The sequence below is a fragment of the Ceraceosorus guamensis genome (assembly GCF_003144195.1).
Source record: "Ceraceosorus guamensis strain MCA 4658 unplaced genomic scaffold IE81scaffold_171, whole genome shotgun sequence".
Classification (NCBI taxonomy): domain Eukaryota; kingdom Fungi; phylum Basidiomycota; class Exobasidiomycetes; order Ceraceosorales; family Ceraceosoraceae; genus Ceraceosorus; species Ceraceosorus guamensis.
The window spans coordinates 1-18,870 of NW_020290166.1; the positions used below are offsets into that span (position 1 = coordinate 1).

At 56.4% G+C, this 18,870-nt stretch overlaps 7 protein-coding genes across 7 annotated transcripts; 4 read left to right on the forward strand and 3 right to left on the reverse strand.

Moving 5' to 3' along the window:
* Positions 1–1,366: 1,366 nt before the first annotated feature.
* Positions 1,367–4,147, forward strand: IE81DRAFT_350664 (hypothetical protein; the record flags this gene model as incomplete). The annotated part of the gene is made up of 3 exons (XM_025516581.1): positions 1,367–2,365; positions 2,467–4,051; positions 4,125–4,147. 3 exons carry the CDS (start codon positions 1,367–1,369, stop codon positions 4,145–4,147), a joined length of 2,607 nt encoding a protein of 868 aa, XP_025366043.1.
* A 1,041-nt stretch (positions 4,148–5,188) lies between these two features.
* On the reverse strand, positions 5,189–5,880 carry IE81DRAFT_343680 (hypothetical protein; the record flags this gene model as incomplete). The annotated part of the gene is made up of 3 exons (XM_025515749.1): positions 5,604–5,880; positions 5,396–5,528; positions 5,189–5,291 (listed from the first exon to the last, which is right to left on the reverse strand). Exons 1-3 carry the CDS (start codon positions 5,698–5,700, stop codon positions 5,189–5,191), a joined length of 333 nt encoding a protein of 110 aa, XP_025366044.1. The 5' UTR covers positions 5,701–5,880.
* Positions 5,881–7,367: 1,487 nt separating this feature from the next.
* On the forward strand, positions 7,368–8,231 carry IE81DRAFT_327053 (hypothetical protein). Its single transcript, XM_025514994.1, has 3 exons — positions 7,368–7,731; positions 7,807–7,942; positions 8,014–8,231. The coding sequence occupies exons 1-3, from the start codon at positions 7,641–7,643 to the stop codon at positions 8,099–8,101; spliced, it is 315 nt and encodes a 104-aa protein (XP_025366045.1). The 5' UTR covers positions 7,368–7,640; the 3' UTR covers positions 8,102–8,231.
* Positions 8,232–9,282: 1,051 nt separating this feature from the next.
* IE81DRAFT_369508 (hypothetical protein) lies at positions 9,283–10,496 on the forward strand. Its single transcript, XM_025517248.1, has 3 exons — positions 9,283–9,672; positions 9,761–9,893; positions 9,998–10,496. Exons 1-3 carry the CDS (start codon positions 9,390–9,392, stop codon positions 10,074–10,076), a joined length of 495 nt encoding a protein of 164 aa, XP_025366046.1. The 5' UTR covers positions 9,283–9,389; the 3' UTR covers positions 10,077–10,496.
* A 434-nt stretch (positions 10,497–10,930) lies between these two features.
* IE81DRAFT_369509 (hypothetical protein) lies at positions 10,931–12,776 on the forward strand. The gene is made up of 3 exons (XM_025517249.1): positions 10,931–12,059; positions 12,164–12,358; positions 12,441–12,776. Exons 1-3 carry the CDS (start codon positions 11,079–11,081, stop codon positions 12,576–12,578), a joined length of 1,314 nt encoding a protein of 437 aa, XP_025366047.1. The 5' UTR covers positions 10,931–11,078; the 3' UTR covers positions 12,579–12,776.
* IE81DRAFT_327055 (DnaJ-domain-containing protein) lies at positions 12,699–15,033 on the reverse strand. Its single transcript, XM_025514995.1, has 7 exons — positions 14,575–15,033; positions 14,254–14,339; positions 14,085–14,178; positions 13,918–14,023; positions 13,245–13,847; positions 13,127–13,179; positions 12,699–13,034 (listed from the first exon to the last, which is right to left on the reverse strand). The coding sequence occupies exons 1-7, from the start codon at positions 14,910–14,912 to the stop codon at positions 12,812–12,814; spliced, it is 1,503 nt and encodes a 500-aa protein (XP_025366048.1). The 5' UTR covers positions 14,913–15,033; the 3' UTR covers positions 12,699–12,811.
* A 598-nt stretch (positions 15,034–15,631) lies between these two features.
* IE81DRAFT_369511 (hypothetical protein) lies at positions 15,632–18,027 on the reverse strand (the record flags this gene model as incomplete). The annotated part of the gene is made up of 5 exons (XM_025517250.1): positions 16,452–18,027; positions 16,157–16,382; positions 16,040–16,048; positions 15,896–15,970; positions 15,632–15,817 (listed from the first exon to the last, which is right to left on the reverse strand). Exons 1-5 carry the CDS (start codon positions 17,621–17,623, stop codon positions 15,632–15,634), a joined length of 1,668 nt encoding a protein of 555 aa, XP_025366049.1. The 5' UTR covers positions 17,624–18,027.
* Between the last annotated feature and the right edge of the window lie 843 nt (positions 18,028–18,870).

Genomic DNA, 18,870 nt, shown 5'->3' on the forward strand with positions numbered 1-18,870 from the left:
GTGCGTGTGCGTGTGCGTGTGCGTGTGCGTGTGCGTGTGCGTGTGCGTGTGCGTGTGCGTGTGCGTGTGCGTGTGCGTGTGCGTGTGCGTGTGCGATGAGCTAGGCGTGCCTTGTTGAGGATGGTGGATGGTAGGTTGATGGTATAGCGGTGCAGTCAAGAGTCGTAGTGAGTGACAAACGTCAGTTATGAATGCTGATGGTGGTGACTTGCTGGATGCAAACAAGGGACTCGTATACCACCCGCTACACCGCGCTACTCAACAGCATGCGCACCGCGACTCGCGACTCAGACTGCACCGCGCGTGGATGTTGATGTTTATTGTTGATTTGGCGCGCGCGATGCGCGATTAGCTTTCAAGTTTCTGATCTCTTCTTGGCGCAAACCGCGCACGCGTCGTGTGCAGGCGCGTGAACATGAATTTTGAATCTTGAATCACAATGAGACTCTTGACTCAAGACTCTTGACTCACGAGTCACAGTAACGCGATGTTGTGCTTATGAAATATGTTCAATTTGAATCGAATGATTCAAGATTTTGATTGTGATTTGGGATTTCGATTAGTCACTTTCACGTGATTTGATTCCGATTCACATTCTTGATTTGAATACGAGCTTCATATTGGTGATTCGATTAATCAAGATTACGTTACCTATTGCTTATTACGCCCACGAACGTCGTGGCGTGTTGATGTTTTGTGCAGCAGCTGCACCACGACGACCACCGCCACCACCGCTCACGCAAACACCCATCACCGCCATTCCTCATTCACATTACGCGTGCGCGACCGCGCCTGCTCGACCGCTCAGCCCGCAAAGTCAAAGTCGGCCAGTACGTTTCGTGCTGCACGAGGTCTTTCATCGAGTGCGAGTGCGAGTGTGAGTGTCAGTCCTGATCTCTGTCGAGCTGGATGGGTCTCGCGTCGCCGCATACAGTCTCCTCGGTTTCGCACGCCATCAGACCATCGCCGACCCACGCGACTAGGGACTTGTTTCAAGCCCTAGCCACTCACGGTCTATCGGTGTGCTTCCTTGTGCTCTTGCCTCGCCCTGCCCTGCTCTGCCCTGCCCAATCCAGCTTTGGTCGACGCTGACGCTGGTCTCCCTCTCTTCCTTGTCCATTGTATCCTCATGCTTCTCCCCCCCTCCTCATTCTTACCTCTCTCCATTCCTTTTCCTTGTGCCAGTCCTACCCCGCTCTGCTCAGCTTGCTGCTGTGTACATATGGACCACACCGAGCCGATGCGCTGATCACCATCACGGCCAAGGCAAAGTCTGCCTCGGCATGGCTACGGCATCGTTCAATACACGCATTCGGCGACAGTCACGGCCGCGCATAATCCAATGAGCGAGACTGCAATAGAAGCGATGTCAGAGGCAGGGCTAGGCTTGGAATCCCCGGAAGCCCTCTACTTTCCCAGCTTGGGTGATCTGCAAGACGCGGCCAAGGGTCAGCAGCATCAACAAGCAACGGTGGCCACAAAAGGCGAGGAGTCAGCATTGTCTCCTGACCGCATTCACAGCAGCCACGTTCTCAAGCAGCTGGAGAAGCTTGCAACTGAATTGACCACCACTGGCTTGTATGCGGACTCATCTGCTGCACAACAGCAGACCTCGTCTACAGGGCCATCATCCTCCACTTCAGCGCGCTCACATCCCCCACGCCAATCAGTCCCTCACCCGAACTCTTCACCATCTACCACCCTGTCCCCTCCCCCAACCACCGCAGACGACATCAGCCGAGGACTGCTACACCATGCCGTACCCAAGATTGATCGCAGGCCTTTGTTGGTAGAGTGGAGACCTGGAGTGCAGGGCGATCGATGTCGTCGACTTGCGCAAAGCGCTTTGCGCGCCAAGCCGGTCCAGGCTGCCATCGAAGAGATATGTACGACGGCAAAAGGTGCGAGGGACGAGACTGCGCTCGCGGTCGCCATTACCAAGCTCCTCAACCACTTCGGTATTCAGCTACAGCTGCTGCTAGCTGCATCGCTCTCGACGTGCGAGCGTCCTTCTGCCCCTTCGACAGCTGAGCAGCCTACATTGGGGTCTGCACATGCACCGACTCAGACGGATGCGGCAAGATTCGCCGACTCGCCCGTTCGCGCTGTTGAGCGAGGCAACTTGTCAGTGACAACCGCCGGTCCAGAAAGCAACAGGCCCGACATTGTTCTTCAAGCCAAGCCTGGTAAGGTCATGTGTGCGGATCTTTGCGACGCACACAGCACTACAGGCGATGGCGCATCGGACGCGCAGGGGCAGGGCGGTCCACATCCATGGTTATTCTACGTAGCCGCCGTAGAGGTCAAATTCAAGAAGAGCGATTTGCTTGCTACCCGCACGGTGGGCCAGATTTTTCGATATGGGGTGAGTGCGATGATCGAGGATGGGGATCAAGAAGCGGCGGTGAATGATTGCGACTGACATACCATGGCGCTGCTGCACATCACTCGCCGCTTGCCTCTCAGCGACAACTTCTCGTTGGCCACCCGTTCGCTGAGCGTGTGCACGTGCTATGTTGGGCGGGACTGAGGGTGCAAGTCTGGCAATTCAATGCCAACGCAGTCTTCGTCTCTCCGATCATCGAAATTTCGAGGAGCACAGCGCTTCAGCAGAGCGGCGATGCAACAGCCCACGACTCCCTAGACGAGCTCGGCAAGCTCCTCTTCCTGCTCGTCTCTGGTCAAGAGACGGTGTTACCGCGGTGGACACCTCTCATTCCTATCGCGAAGCAATCACTCGAGCATATCGGCTTGACTGTCATTGATCGCGAAAAGTTGAAGCTCATCAACGTGCGTTACACTCTCAATGGCTCCCGAACTGTGCTCTTCGGTACTCCGTTTCTCAACGTCAGACTCAAGGACGCGGGGACACAGGCAAAGAGAGTAGTACAGCAACTTGACGAGCGCGACCTCTGGGTGTTCTTCAAGTGCTGCTGGCTCCCCGAGCGGCTTGGGGACCACGAGCACTCGATTTTAGAGCGCTTGAACGGTCGTGGCGGCGCACCAACGCCTTTAGGTTTGATCTCTCTCCCTTGGAAGACCAGCTCCCGTCAGCGACTACCAAGTCAGTCGGGCGAGAATGACACAGCGCCTTTGTCCGCATACGTCGTCGTCTTCGCCCAGCACCGAGGACATCACATCCCGTACGATGCCGATGTGAGCACCAAAGCGAGCATATTTGCTCAACTGTCACGTCAGTTGCTGGCATATGCAAAGCTCAGGTTCCACTACCGAGACCTGAACACGGGAAACGTCCTCATGAGACACGGTACCTGTGGTGAAGCACTGCTCGTCCTTGCCGATCATGGCAACGTTCGTCAAAGCAACCGTCCACGCCGCGGAAAATTCCACACAAGGAAGGAAAGGAAAGGATCGCAGGGACCCTTAGAGGATGTCAAGGAAAGCCTGGCGCACATCATTGAGGACGACGCTCGCTCCATCAACCCGATGTTTGAACCAACGACCTCAGCACTAGCCACCAAGACATTGGGTGATTACAGGCTTACGCTACAAAGTATCGAATCCATCCAATCTGAGCTGGAAGGAGACCATTTGACAACTGGGGAGATTTTGCAAGAAACAGGCATGCTGGAACAGCTGCAAGCCGACGGTCGCCGGCTCTATCGAAAAATGTACACTTTGGCTCACCGATACTGCGATGACCTCGAGTCGGCGCTATACGTCTTTTTGTGGCTCGAAGTGCCCGCCCCTTTGCAGAAATATCTCGAATTGCAGCTTCGCGATCCGTCCGTCAAGGATCGCAATTGGAGCCAAACTGCAGCGTGGCTAACGCTTTGCAGAAAGCTTCTCGACAAGCACGACAAGTGCGTCTTGATTGGACTACTGAAAATGCGTAGCATCATATTTGAGGCTCAGCAGGCGGCACGGGTAGCTCTTGAAAAGTATTACGATGATCAAATCGCAGAGGATGTGGGCCACAACGACGAGGATATCGAAAGCTTGCTCAGAAAGAAGCCGGAAATGGATCTGACTGAGGAGGAGGAGAGGTGCATGGGCATCGATGTGCCCACTTGTTATTGTGAAATGATTGGTGAGTGCATTGGCCCTTTGGCATGCGAGTTCTCGTATCGTTTGTCGATCTGCTGCATTGCACGCGTTTGCAGTGGCTGCCGAGCAGCCGATCTGAGGCCTGCGAGTCAGCCTATGACGAGCGTTGGAAAGGACGTCAAGTCCCGCAGGCGCTCGTGGGCGCAGCGCAAGGACGCGCTGTGGGTTTGTGTGATGCTTACCTCTCGCCTGCTCCATCTTCTCTGCTCTGCGACGATTCCGCCCCCCCCCCCCCCGCGGCTTCCGCGCGTTACAGAATCTGGGTCTGAACGAGATCGGATCCTTGCCCTTTTGAAGCGTCCCCTGGATGTTGATGATAGCGACGAGTCGTTTGAAAGGTCCAATTCGACAGCTTCTGGAAGCGACGAGGAGTCTCCAGCACCCAACCTCACGTTGAAAGACTCGAAGCACGATTCGAGTCTGTCGGCTCGGCTTCATGCCGCCTCGACCACTTCCGAGTGAGCAGATCGGATCGATCAAAGAGGAATGCGGCACGCTCGCGATACTTTTCGCTATCTTGTCCTGTAATTTGAGACGAAGCTGTGGCCCGAGTTGGTGAGACGAAGATTCCAGACGGTATGCGCTACAGGGGCTCGCTCACGAGGCGCAACAGGCGCAAACACCGCGTCAACTTTGGGCACGCGGAGCAGCTTGCCCCTAGCGGCACTTCCAGATTCCTGCACCTCTCCAGCTGAATGCCTACGCATCCACACGCTTGCCCGTGTCTGGCATCCACGCTCTGCACTTTGGGCCTGCCTTCAACAGGTTTCCAAGCACATTCCGCGAATTCTCACGATCATCAGAACTCCGTGAGACTTGGGCTCAAAGACGTTCTCAACAACGAGAGAAAGCAAGACCCACTATTACTGTAGCTCCTATTCTCCACTAACCGGGACATTTCAAGAACCTCGAGACATTTTCAATGTTGTAACAGTAGCAGAGATACACCACGCAATCAAGAACGCGAGTGCTTTGTCACCCCTTGCCGACATCGAACGGCAGTGACTGCCGCGCTGACCCAGGGGCCTACGGACATCCCAGAGCCGAGGGAATCTGCATGTCTGCATAGCCAGCCAGCACCGGCGGACATTTTGTCGATTATACTAATGAATTCATTTCTTCAATGCCATTTGGACGAGTCGTTGGAGATCTTCGTAAAAGCCCACTTGTCCTTCTCTTTCTCTTGAAGCGACTTGATGCAGTCCGGCCCAACATCTCGCATGCTGTTGTAGCGCGACGGGCGCTCGGGCGGCGTGTGTGAGCAGCGAGCGCATCATATATATGGACGCATGCAGTCCGAACGAGTAAAAGCAGACGGGTGACTCACTCTTCGGTGTAGCAGAGCGACTCGTTGCTCTTTTCATCGTAGACGGAATAAGCGCCGCTGTAGGAGAAGCAGACGTCGTTCCAAGCTTCGCGAATCGGAATGACACCCATGCCATCCGGATGCTTGTCCGCCCCTGGGGGGCCGCACGCACACACACAAAAAAGTGAAAACTTTGTTCATAGGACCGTACATTGTGCAATCCACTCACTGTAGGAATATGCGGGATTGGGCCACTTTGTTTCTTGAGCTACGACGAGTGCCAAGCCGAGAGCAAGTAGGAAGGCGGTGATCGCGAAGAACTTCATTTTAGTCCTGCGTTTCGAACTTGGCTGGTGTGAGAGTTGTTGCTGTAGAATTTTAATCTATGGCAAGTGGGTATCGAGCGCTCTCAGAGTGAAGCGCGATGGATTATTGAGGAAGGCGGGGTCGAACAATCCTGAAGAGGTCCATCTTGCACCTTTTCGTAGTGCACGCAAATCACGAAGGATGACGACTGGTCCGCCACAAAGTGCTACCTACAATCTCTGGTGCCTGGTCAAACACTTTGCAAGCGTGTTTTCCTGGCGCTCAGTGTTTGCTCGCTCGGCCGAACAGTGCCTTTGGCGGACATGTTTGCGTCGTCAATGATGAAGACCTCTTTGTCACTCAGAGCTGCAGTCTCTGGTGGCTGGTCAAACACTTTGCAAGCGTGCTCTTCTGGCGCTCGGTGTTTGCTCGGCTAGACAAAATGCCTTTGACAAACATGTTGGCGATGAAAGCTGAGTACATCTGCTCTGGAACTTTCCGTGCTCTTTGGCCAAGCCAAATCAGGGGCGTTTGCGGGCAACGAGCGCTGTGCAGAGATGCGAGAGCAAGATAAAAGTGCGCAGCCTGACCTCGCAGTCGTGCGTGTTGCCATCAACACTTTCAGGGACAACGGCATCTGCAGCCACAACACCCGGTGAAATTGCTGAGTGAACCCAGCGTTGGCGGTACACGTCGAAAGGGCAGGCGAATCGGCCGGTACGTTGATTTCAGACCTCTGTATTTGGTCAAAACTGCCAACGCCGACCGTTTTGCGCCAAAAAAGCGGATGCTGCGCCAAAGAGAAAAAGACGCAAATGTGGAAGAGGGATGGCCGTCCAAGCTGACAGGCATCAGCTCGCGGTCGACGCGTGCATTCACGTTTGTTCGCGAGAGCCGTCACATCAGCGATCAGCGCCGTGTCGCGGCACATTCGTGATTGTAATCATTGCCGTGGCGCAGCACAACATTCCTCCGCCGTTCGCTCACGTCTCTCTCGTGTAAGCACCGCCTTGCGTCTGCGCTGGTTCGCGAAACAACGCAAAACATGTACACACGAAGTTCAACCATCTTACGCTGACTTCCGAGACAGCTTCGAGGGCCCGAGGTGAGGCATGCGGAAAGTGACCACTTCCAGAACGCTCGAACAAGGTACGTCCCACTCCTCCTTCATCTCAATGCCTTGACTCTGGGCTCAGCGTCGCACTCTTGTCTGCTGTCACCCGAGATCTAGACACTCTATATGCAGTCGCCTCGAGCACATTTGTCGGTCTTCTGGAACCTCGCAGAGGTAGGATGATCCCTAATCCGAGCGGAAGGCTGTTCGCGAGGTAGAATTCCGTCTCGCTAAACGCCTCATGCGCCCCGGTCTCGTAATTGCGCCATACTTGTCCGCCGTAAGTCTCCAGCACATTGGATCTGCGCATTCTTTCCGAGTCGCTCACGCAGTTCACCACTGTGAACTAGCGCTAGCAGTAGAGTGCCGGCAAGGAGAGCTTTGAATCCAGTGTGACGCCCTCGGGGTTTGCCACAGAAGCACTATACCAACACACCTTGATGGCGATTCCGTGCCGTACGAGATCGCGCAACATTCCGCTTGTATCGCGGAAAAAGAGAATTCAGGCACAGCGACCGTCTCGCAAAGTGCAAGCGGTCTGCACATGCGCCTGATACGCCACAAGGTCGTTTGCTCAAATTTTGGGGGGCTGTGTAGGGACCAGCTCACGAGTGTGTGGGATTGAACAGTCCCCATCTTCGATGCGGGATGCTTGGTGACCGCAAGAGAGGAGCGTATAGTATGGAGAGACATTGGCCACGAAAGTATATAAGAGGACCCGATTGACTTGAGACAAAGCTTCGCAGACCAAGAAGAAAGAGACCCTCGACCAAAAAGCCCAACCGAAATACAAGCAACACATTTCAAAAGCCCAATAGCCTAAAGCCCGACGAGATCTACAGCGCTATGAGACTCTTCATCTCGACTTGCACCTTACTTTTGGCCTCGAGCGTCACCCTGGCGGTGAAGCCAGCTCCTGATCAGGTAATCTTCTACGGTACGTCGCGAGCGCAACGACCGAGTCTCTGTGAAACCTAAAGCTGAGCAGTATTCTGACTCTTCCATCCTACAGCTGTTGATAATCATCCCGACCAATTGAATGCGGACGGAGTCCGAGAGGCATGGAAGAAACCGTGCACCGAGCAATTTGGTGGTGACTATTATGACTACGACGCCCCCACAGAGCTGGCGTGGTGCTACAGTGGCCTGTAAGTCTACCACGTGCTTGATCATGCAGGCGCATTCCTTGAAGACTGAGGCCTCCAACTTCACAACACAGCACCGACAAAGGACCTTTGGTGGTTCAGTGGCTGCAAAATCAACAAAAGGACCAGTGGACCTTCACCACGATCGATCAGCGCGGTTAAATGTTGAGAATTTCGAGCGCATTGGCACAATGTTGCACAACCATCACCTCGCCACCAGCGAGCATGGTCGCTCGAGTTGCAGACAACGTGAGGGCAGCCCAATTTGTGCAATGACATGCTGTTTGCCAGATACATAGTGGGCCCGCGAATGCTCTTGAAAGACCCTTGGTGCATGGCAGTAGTATTCGCATGCGCGCGCGCAACACAAACTGGGCTTCGGATTTGCGATGCGCTAGATTGTGACCGCAATCCCCGTCTTTCTGCTGAGAGCCTGTTCGTCGCTCAGACCGTCGGCGCGCGCGCGCAATCGGACGGACGGACCGCTTCCTCATCGATGCGAAATGGTACCAATGCAACGTCGATGTTGCGCGCTGCATTTGGCATGCCACTAGTTGTGAGCTCGAATCTTGACCTTGCACGAGCGGCCAACTTGTCAGGCAGCGGGCAGTGCGAGGAGTCAAGTGTGGTTGCACACAGAACACTCTTATTCGAGACTGGACCAGGATCTCGTCACGGCGTCAATGAGACTGGGGTATCGTTGCTCCTCAGCCACTTTCGGCGGCGCGAAGCAAATGAGATCTGTCCGGGTCATCCTAGCGTAACATGTGCGCAAAAGGTTTGGCGACTCTTGCTCGCTGAGCAATAGCAGCCCATCAATGCCCGCGAACTCTCGACTTTGCAAAGGCGCACGCACGCAGGGGTCGTGCACGTTTCAGGGAATGCAGGTCTGCCTTGGCTCGACGGAACGGCACTGGACATCCGGCCCATGACGTGGTTCCTGGTCGACGGGCCGTGTAGATCGAGCAATGTCCGGCATTCACCTGGCATGGAGCGCGCGATGGGCAGCGACTCAACACCTGCCAGATGGAGTCGCAAGGACTTCTACCGAAGGTTGGCGTCTAGCCGTCACACTCTGACACCAAACGCACGTCCTTGCAGAAGATCGTGGGGGGACTAGAGCGAGGTGTCTGGATCGGGCCAGATGACGAGTCGTCTCGGCTTGGATGGCAGCTCGACGAGGAGATTTGCGCCTTCCTCGATGGCACCTTTCGTGTGAATGCGCTGGCCCTGTAGCACAACCATGAAGGTACTAAAGGGGGCCCTTCGAGACGTGTTGCTCGATGGGCATTCTCCGTTCTCAGTATTGACCCAATCAGCAGCAGACCTTCGTATTCCCAAGCCGTTCGAACGGCCGACCATCGAACGGTAGCATCCAACACACCGTCAGCAAGCAAGGGCTCTTCATTGGCAACCGATATACAGCGGCCCCGCCTGCATCGCATAAGTCATGCGCATCAACTATCTCTTGCTGGCGACTGCAGCGCTCATGCTGCTCGCGACTTCCGTTCAAAGCGCCGCAGATGCCGAGGGTAGCGGCAACCATGCGAGCCGCGGTGACCAGGGAAGCGGCCGCATTCCTCCAAAGTGGGCCAAGCAGATACCCCCCATCCGTGGTTCTGCCCCGTCTAGACCACCTGGCAAGGGGAACGGAGCTTCGTCTGGCAGCATTGTCACCCCACCTCCTTCGCCTCCCCGTCGCGTCAAGGCTAGACCGCCACCGCGCGTTTACTGTGAGTGCTGCGACGACACGTGCGACTCTTTATCATCGGTTGCAGTGCTCGCTGAGCGATCACGTCTCTGTTGCTCCCTTCTCCTTAGGGATCACCCAGCGCCCAGCTCGTTGGACCGATGCGCAAGTAACGCGCACCTGGGTCGTCGCATGCAAGTCGGCGGGAGGAAGAGCTTCCGTGTACGACGTAGCACCCATCAAGGTGGAGTGTGTGGACGAAAAGTGAGCGCGAATGACGGAGCTTTTGAGCCGCACGTCCACCTCCGCTGCTCATGCCTGCCTGCCTGCGCCCGTCCAACGGCACACCCTTCTCCTCGCCCACGCAGCGGGTTCAGCAAAGCCGACATGGTCGTCAAGGCTCTTCTTGCTGCCAGACCGTATCAGTGGACCTTTGCTCCACATTGAAGGACCTTCCAAGATGGTGCGCGCGCGCGCGCTCAAAGACGGCTGTCCGCACAGAAGCTTGCCGCTCGCACCGTGGTCCCTCTTCTTCGAGCAGCTTGCTGGAGCCTTTCAACATCCACATTTGACATTCCGGTGTCACGTACGGCGTGGAAGTCGGATGACCGCGGGAACGGACGTGCGGCTTTCGTTTCGACGTGCGCACCATAAGCGATTGGCCATATGACGGGGGCCAGGCAACATCTCGACCGTACCCATCCATGCCTCCCTCCCTCTTGCAGCGAAACATGCACGCGCGTACCCTGTGCGAAAGTTCGTGCAGGTCCAGGCGAGTTTGTCCCGCTGCAACCGTAATCCTTTCCACTCCAATGCAATCCACAATGCGCACCATTCACGATTGCTTCTATAGTAAGTGTGCAATCGTGAGCGTGCTGTGAAGATGGTGGTGTACGCATGCAGAAAGGCACTCGATCGCGATCAAGCGCTCGAAGGGCACGAATTCCCCTCTGAGGCCGCGCGAGGGCGCAATCTTGAATGTGAATTGTGAATGATGGCGTCGTGCTTATTATACAACAAGGTGCAGTCACAGTGCTGTTTGGAGGCCCTTTGCTCGCTGGTGCCTTTATGGAAGTCGACTTGACTTTCGCTGACCTTGCACGTGCAGTTGTGAGTCAAGAGTGCTTGCAGTCAAGAGTCACCAATCAGAATCAGAATCAAGAATGGCTGCATGGGGCCTGCGGGACCTGCGGGACCTGCGGGGCCTGCTCAGCCGCCGCCGTGCATCGTCGAAGCAGGGTTTTGGCGCGCTAGCGTCTTGCATGGCGGATTCAATTCTTGATTGAAAGGTCCTCCAAGATGTTCGATATTCGTAATTCGTGATTCGTGATGATATGTGTGACTCACATTCACGATTCGTCATTGTTATCTTGGGGCCCAGCGAAGCTCACAGTCACGTTCTTGACAATCCAGCTCCCAGTCCACGTACGCGTACGCGTGGATGTGTAGATGGAACTCATGACTGCATCCACACCACCACCACCAACAACGTCCACCCAGCTGCGAGCCACGCCGCCCCTCACAGAAGATGCGCATCGTTCGGCGATGCGCATACACACGATCGACAAGCCCGCAAGTGTCCACACACCATATCACGCAATGGCTACAGATGCCAGCAGTACGCGCCTGGCAAGCTCTCCGCAGCGAGACCACGAAGAAGAGGAGGAGGTGGAGGAGGAGGAGGAGGAGGAGGAGGAGGATTACATGTCGCTCGCATTCGTCTCGCAGCCAGTCACTTCGTCTGGAAACTCTGCACGCACGCAACCCCTCTCGCGCACCAAGCCCAAAGGTAGCAGTGCGGCAGCAGGCGCACGGGAACGAGAGCTGCTCGCCCGTCAAAAAGGTCTTCATCGGTCCTTGTTCGCTGCTCGGAGCGGCGAGGAGTTGCAGCACGAGGGAGATGAGGTGGGGAGCGCGAAGCGGGAGAGCAAGGCGGTGAGGATGATGAAGGGCATGGGCTGGAGCGAGGGCAAAAGCTTGGGGGCTGCATCGAGCGGCAGTGCGCTGGGGCAGCACATGGCAAGAGGGGAAGCGACCGCCTCAAGGAGGAGCGCATCTCCCCAGCCACGCGAGGCAACGACTAGAGGCACAAGCGAAGGCCAATGCGGAGAAGCGCAGAGTCTCGAGCTTTCAGCTTCTCATCGCGATGCAATGCTCGAGCCCATCCGGCCAGACGAGCGGTGGGCGGGCGGATCCAAAGGTGGCATCGGATCCCTCTCTGTGCTTCAATCCGTAAAGCGCATATCTCAAGCCATCAAGCGCGCAGCAGAGGGAAGCGACGTCCAAGGCACGTCGAGCCAGGACTTTGAAGCGAGCTTGAGGGGATACAGGGATAGGGTGGGCGGCAAGCAGCAAGCGCTTAGACTGGAGAAGCTGATGGAATCGGCCAGAAATACGACAGAGGAGTTGGATGGCAGGGCAAATGTCGAGGTGAGTGTGGAGGCGATCGCGTGAATGGCTAGGTGTCGCTTGGACCGAAGAGCATGCAATCTGACAGCATCTCGATCTGACGTCGGCTATCCTCGAACGCCCAGTACTCGCCCTTGTGGCTCGATGCCCGCTGGATTTGGATGCCAGATGCTGCACCGTCTGAAGCGCAAAGTGTGATGGAGCAAGCGTTTGGGGAAGCCGAAGGCATGAAAGGGGACCAGGGCGATGGTTCGGACGAGCAAACGACGTGCGTCCATCAAGCACGCCTGCGAGAGGCACAACGGTGGGCCAAGCTGGATGCGAGTTCTCGCCCCTTTGTGTTCGCGCTGATTAGCATCGAGCTGATACCCACGCCTTTTCGCCTTTCATCGACAACCTCAGACACCCGCTCGCCTGCAGATCACTCTCGATCACCTTCGCAGAGCGCACAACTACTGCCTCTTTTGTGGTTGCGCTTACGACGACTTTGATCAGCTGCAGAAGCTCTGTCCGGGCCTGACGGAGGAGGATCACGACTGAGAGGCCAGGATGGCTGATCCAAATTTGCGAGGCGCCGTCACGTAACTCATAGTCATAGTCGTGGCTCACGTGTACTGTATTGTCACTCACATCCCAACTCTTTGTAGGACTTGTTGCGCGCACGGGTTGAGAAATAGGCATTGCAATGTCTGGAGGGAAGCTTGACGTGTGCGAGGTATCTATACACATGAGACGTGGTGGGCACGTTGCAAGCCTTTCGTTCTGTTCCGCATCTAAGCTTTCGTGTCGATCTTGACGTACTCCTTGTCCTTTTCTGCATCGCTCGCAGCGCTATCGGCTTGCGTGGCTTCAAACACTGCACCAACTATGCCTAGCGCTTGTGCCCGCAACCTCTGCGTCTCCTTGGTAACGCTCTGATCGTACAGCACCCTCTCCGTCACTTCGCGAATGACCGACTCCACTTCGAGTTTGGCGCCCTTGAACAGCGCCCGCATGCTGTCGTGCGAGTCGCCAGGAGCGTCGCGTGAGTACATACCAGTGGCGCTGCGCTCCCAACCATCTCGATGGGCACTGTCCCCACGACTCACCCTTTGCTTGCCGCCTGGTCTTCCAGCTCCTTTTTGCGCTCCTCGGTGATGCCCTACGAGCGGCGAGCGCGACTCGTCAACAACCTCTGACTGCTGCTAACACGCTCCAGACACTCACCTGCTCCTCCGCCTTGGCCAGCTCTTCAAACACGCTCTTGAGCTCCAAAGCCGCTCTGACGGTGCTGACAGTCTCCCTAATGACGTGCATGGAGCTGCTGGCCGAGTGATACAGCCCGCCGATGCCCCACAGCATACCCGTTGCTGCAAGGTAGTGCTTGCTCTTGCTAGAGTATACAAAGCCGACCGTCTGCAGCAGCTCGACACCGTACGACTCCGTCTTGAGTTCTTCCGCTTCGATCTTTGTAATCTCCCGGAAGGAGTCTGCAATCTGTCGTGCAAGCGCATCGTCGCCAGCATTTCTCACGCTCTCCGTGTACACGCTGAGCTTCCTGATCAGATTCTCGGCAAGCTTGGACACCCTCTCTTCCCGCTGCTTTGCCCTCTCTTCCTCTTTTGCCTTTTCCTTGGCCGTCTTTGCAGCTTTGGCAGCTTCCTTTGCGGCTTTTTGTTCTGGAGTCAAAGAGGAGCCTGGTGCAGCTGCAATGGCATTGGAAGGGCCACCGTTCGCCTTGTTCTCCTCCGAAGCCACCTGCTGCTCCAGCTCGTCCGGATCTTGCTGCAGCGCCTCCTTCATGTCTCGGCCGATGGATATGGTGCCGATCTTTGGGAGACGCGCCTCGCGCTCAGCCAACTCGACGTGGACGCTCGAATTGCGGCGTTCCATCACTCACGATATCTTTGAAGCGCTGACCGCCAAACAGGCTACCGAACACTTCCTCTGGATCCACGAACCCATCCTCAGGCACCAAGCCAGGCGTTGAGGGTCCAAATTCGTTGCTGTGGTGCGCACCGAGAACACGTTAGCATGCTCACGTATCGCATCGCTCGCTCTGCTCACTACTTGTGTCGCAACTCGGCATCTGAAAGCACAGAGTAGGCGGTTGCTAGCCTTTTGAACCTCTCTTCTCCTTCTGGGTCGTTTGGATTCTTGTCTGTATGAAATGGTCGGCAGCGGACATGAGATTCGATGCGGGACGCTATTGAGCGCGAGCTTTGGGGGTGCTTACCAGGATGCAGCTTGATGGCCAGCTTTCGGTACGCTTTTTTGATCTCCTCTGGCGTGCACGTCGGCGAGACGCCGAGAATATCGTAGCTGAGCAGCGTGCGCAAGGGGATGGAGTCAGCTAGAGTCTGCGCGCATAGAGTGGGCGGCTGGAAGCGTGACGAGTGCGCATACATGGGCCATGTTGTGCTCCGCAAAAAGCATCGGATGAAGCGCACTGGACCAACGCGCGGCAGTCGTTTGCACAGATGAAAGCTGATCGCAACGTCCTGTCGCGCGGGCTCCTCCTCAGCCCCCACTCGCAGCACAGCGCAGCATCACTCACTACTCGGTATCGAGCGGCTTCTCATCCGTTCCGATTCTTCTCCTCCTCGCCGCATCCTTTTGGCCCGACCCGCTGGCGCCGGCACCACCGCCACCGCCATCCTTGCCTGCTCTCGTCTCCCTGACTATCCTAGCAGCGCCGGGCGGTTCGAATCTGCCTTTGCATTTGCAGCAAATCACCTTGAACGTCGTCTCGGTGGCCGGCAACTCTCGAAGCGCAGAGGGCTGTGGTGGGAGGTACTCTATGGCGCTGCCGCATTGAGGGTAAGGGCAGGTGATGTTAGTGTACGGCTCCTTTGGGCGGGTGGGCAGCACCAGCGCAGATTGCGAAGTCGACATGGTAGGTGGGCGAGGACACGAGTACTTGCTCTGTCGCGGCGTGCACAATCCACACCCGTGACTGAGTCGTGACGTGAATGCACCACAGACTTTGATGTGGTGGACGTGAGGACGAGGGGCGAGCACCAGCGAGCAAGACGTCAAAGCCCTCGCACGCTCTCGTAGCCGTTGGCGGTCGCGCAATCGCACTATCGCGCCCTCCACGCGCGAGGCCCCATCGGCACGCGCGTGCAACTCTCGACTTTTTTGGTCGTGTGCGCGCGTGCGTGCGTGCGTCCGAGGTGAGTTGGGCTTCATCTTGCGCTTACCCGCGCTCTCGCGCCATGTGGGGTCACGTGAAAGCTTGTGATGCAGGGGTTCTGGGCAAAACAAGACCCACAAACGAGAGGCGGGATTCGTGATTGTGAACAACGACAAACTGATCATGGCGCGATCATGGGAAGGTGTGTTGCTCTTCCCGACCGCAGCGAAGGGCCACAAGGGACGACCTCGGTCAATCCAGTGCAGTTGCGGGCTGTCAATGCCGAGAGATGTGTGCAGGTCCCGCAGGCGTGTTATCGAGCGCCCTGCTCGAGCAAGGCGCGACACCTCAGCCAAGACAGCAGCCATGTGACACTTTCGGGGATGAGGTTCATCGCAGACGTGTAGGATCGAGCATAGGATTCATCGCAGACGTGTAGGACCGAGCATTCGGTGCAAATACAGACGAGCGGGTGACCTCAACAGATGTGAAGAACAAGCGCTGTGAGGAGCACGACGAGGAGCAACGGCAAGCAGCCCGTCTTTGAAGCTGCTGGGACGCCGTTGCTGCGGAGTGCCCCTGGACTGGAAGCGTTGCCGCTAAGACGTGCTGTAAGAAGCACATCGGTGCCTGGTAGAGAGGAAGCCTTGTCACCTGCGTAGAACTTGCAGGTACGAGGCGGCGTAGGATGGGTGAGCGGGCGACGAACGCGGGTTTTTGGATCGCTCGGCCCCGTGCTCACTTGCAGATCGCTAAAGTAGAGTGCGCTGTCAGACGTCGCTGCATAGTCTGCAGTGGAGCCACCAAAGAAGGAGGACTGGGTGGAAGCGAGCGCGGTTAGCTTGGAGAGGCCCACGAGCGTCGCCATCCCTCTCACTATGCTTACAAAGAAGATCTTGATGTGCGATCGTCAGCGAGTCGCGTCAGAACGCGTCAGCAAGAAGAGAGGCATCTCATGCGCCGTGACAAGAGGCGATGCATCGGAAGCGTCTCGTCCACTCACCTTGTCCACCCACTGCGCCTTTGCGGTTCCATCGACGTCGGGTTGACTCTGTGCTTCTCCTCCACTTCCGCCGCCCTTTCCGGTCTTGACCGTGGGTACCGTTCCAGTGCGAAGCAATAGTCCTTCCTCGGCGATGGCTAGATTGGAGTCTGCCCAGAGATATATTGCTCCATTTGCTCGATCAGGAGCAGAATTCTGCACCACCAAGAGGGTGATGGACGTGGCGCTGGGCAGGACGATACGGCAAGCTCGTCAGCTTCTCGCAACGGCGACTCAACCCAGACAATCCACTCACGACCCAGCCTTGAGCTCGAAACTTCCTCTGTTCATGCTCGTGCCGTAATCATCGTTGCACAAGAGCTCCTTGTTCCTTCCACAAGGATCATATGCATCACCAGATGCATCCTTGCTGCTCAGCACATCGGTTGGAAAGTACGCATAAGCTTCGCCCTTGCCGTCTTGCCTCCACATGGCTCTCACGCTCCAGCAACTAGCTCCCACCCCATCTCTACTCCCGCCCGAGCATCCGTCCGTATTGGCATCCCATTGCGGTGCGCTGTCCTCGCTTGAAGTTGCGAGCTTACCGACTGAAGAGTACAGTCCAGGCAGTTTGCCGCCCTTGACAAAGTCAAAGCCAATGGGCACGTGAACCGTGTAGCGCAGGAGCAGCACCTGACGGGTCGGGTCAGAGGAATGTTGCATGGCGGACGTCACATACTGCGGCAAGGTTGCGGTGCTGTTTGGCGATGGAGCGAACGGTTGCGCGTAAAACGATGTGCCGCCTAGCGGGGCGTCTTCGCTGCTCGAATCTGATCCAGCTCTACGCGGCAGACCCAAAAAGATGCTTGGGTCCCTTCGCTCAGTCTTCATTTTGCTATTGGCAGCGCTGGGGGCATAAGAGCCTTTGGGGTAAGTGACCTTGAGCGCGGCGCGGGGAGAAGCGGTTGTCGCGTTGCTGGCGTTGGCGGGCAGGGCTTCGAACTCGAGGTTCTGCGCGCCGACGAGCACCCTGCCCGAGTACAGATTGAGATTTTGTGACAGCCATTCAGAAGCATCGGACGACACTTCTGCTCGCTTGATTGCAGCTTTGAGCGTCGACGGGGCAAGAGCGGCCTCTACTGGATCCACGACGGGAGCAGGAAAATCCCACGTCCAAGCTTGCGAGTCGAGTCCATATGCGTCGATGAGGGCGTCTAGACCCGGTGCGGAAGCCGATGAGATGGGAATAGCGCCGTCTGCTTGCTCGCCCGAGGTGGCGTTGAGCACGTCGGAGCCATCGAGCAGCTGTCTCGCATCCAGTAAAGGTTCGACTCGCGGCGCATCGCGGACGCTGTTGCGATGAGCTCGTCGTCCGCCAGACTGCGTCGAGATGAGTGGACGAGCGACGATGTGCGGCGCTGCCACCGCGAGGACTATCGACAGCACCAGAAGCATTCCTCCACAACACCTCGCCTTCTTGCTGCCCATCTCTCGCGCGGTCGTGTCGTCGATTAGGCGTGCGGATGGATGTCGATGTGGGTGCCTCCTATTCCCAGCGCGAGTACGGAGAGGCCAATGAATAGATGGATGGTAAGCGTAGATGTCACTCGGGTGCGTAGACTCAAGACGTGCGAGAAAGAGGAGACGTAATCGTCACTCGCGGTGATGCCGGCATCTTGTCACAGTCGGTAGTGGAAGGGATTGTGTGCCGTTGGAGCGTTGACCCTTTCGCACCATGCCGCTGCTAGACGACGGCTGCGTCGAGCACAGTGTGTAGACCAGAGCTGTCCTGCGTTCGTGACCATCAACGCGCTGGCGAGCATGATTGGTAAAGCGCGGCGCGGATGAGCACCAAGTCACAACTGACCGTTGCCGGTGAAGGATGTTGAGGATGGCCGTTGACTCTGCAAGGCGCTTGCTATAGCTGCTGCTTGCTCTCAATCGCTCCAGAGCGCGCCACAACATGCATGCATGCACGCGCGCGCACCGCCTCAACGGTTCCCATGCATGCGCTCATCGCGTTCGCTAGCGAGGCATGTCCCTTGCGCTGCTGCACGAGAGCCGTGGTGAGGGTTGGCAGCTCTCGTCTCAGTCGGGCTCAAAGTCAGCTCGTGACTCAGCACGCATACTTGGTCCCGATCCGGCGTGTAAGGATGGCAAAAATCCGTCAGTAGGCTGGCTATTACGGAAACGCAGGGCAAAGAGGCACTTACACTCGCCAGTAGCGCATATTTGGAGGCTCAATGTAGTTGTGAAGCATGACTGAGGGACTTGGCAGTCCTTGATCCAGAAGCATCTCGTTCAAGATTTGCTGGGTTCAAAAAATCAGCTTGCCATTTGCTGTCCATTCGCTACAGGATGAGGGTTAGGGTTATCAAGGTCTCTGGAATTAGGGTTGGAGATATTTCAGGATGTTAGTGCATGTAAATGAAAGGGCTGTGCAGAGAGAGAATTATTCACTTGATGAGGGTTAGGGTTACAAGGGGGTCCCCAATAGGGTTTTTGGAGTTTGTGTTATAGGCATCTAGAGAGGGCTGAGGGAAGCCAGCTGGTGAAGCAGCGCCCAAAACCCTAGAGATTTGACGGCGTGAGGTCCATCTAACCTCAAGATGGTCTGGTTAGAGCGCCTAACTTGGGCATCTCTGAGAAAAGTGTTTGTTCTTTGTTACAGTGACTTACATGAGGCTGTGGCATGAGACTTTCTGGAATTGGATTGCACAAAAGTCTTTCAGGGA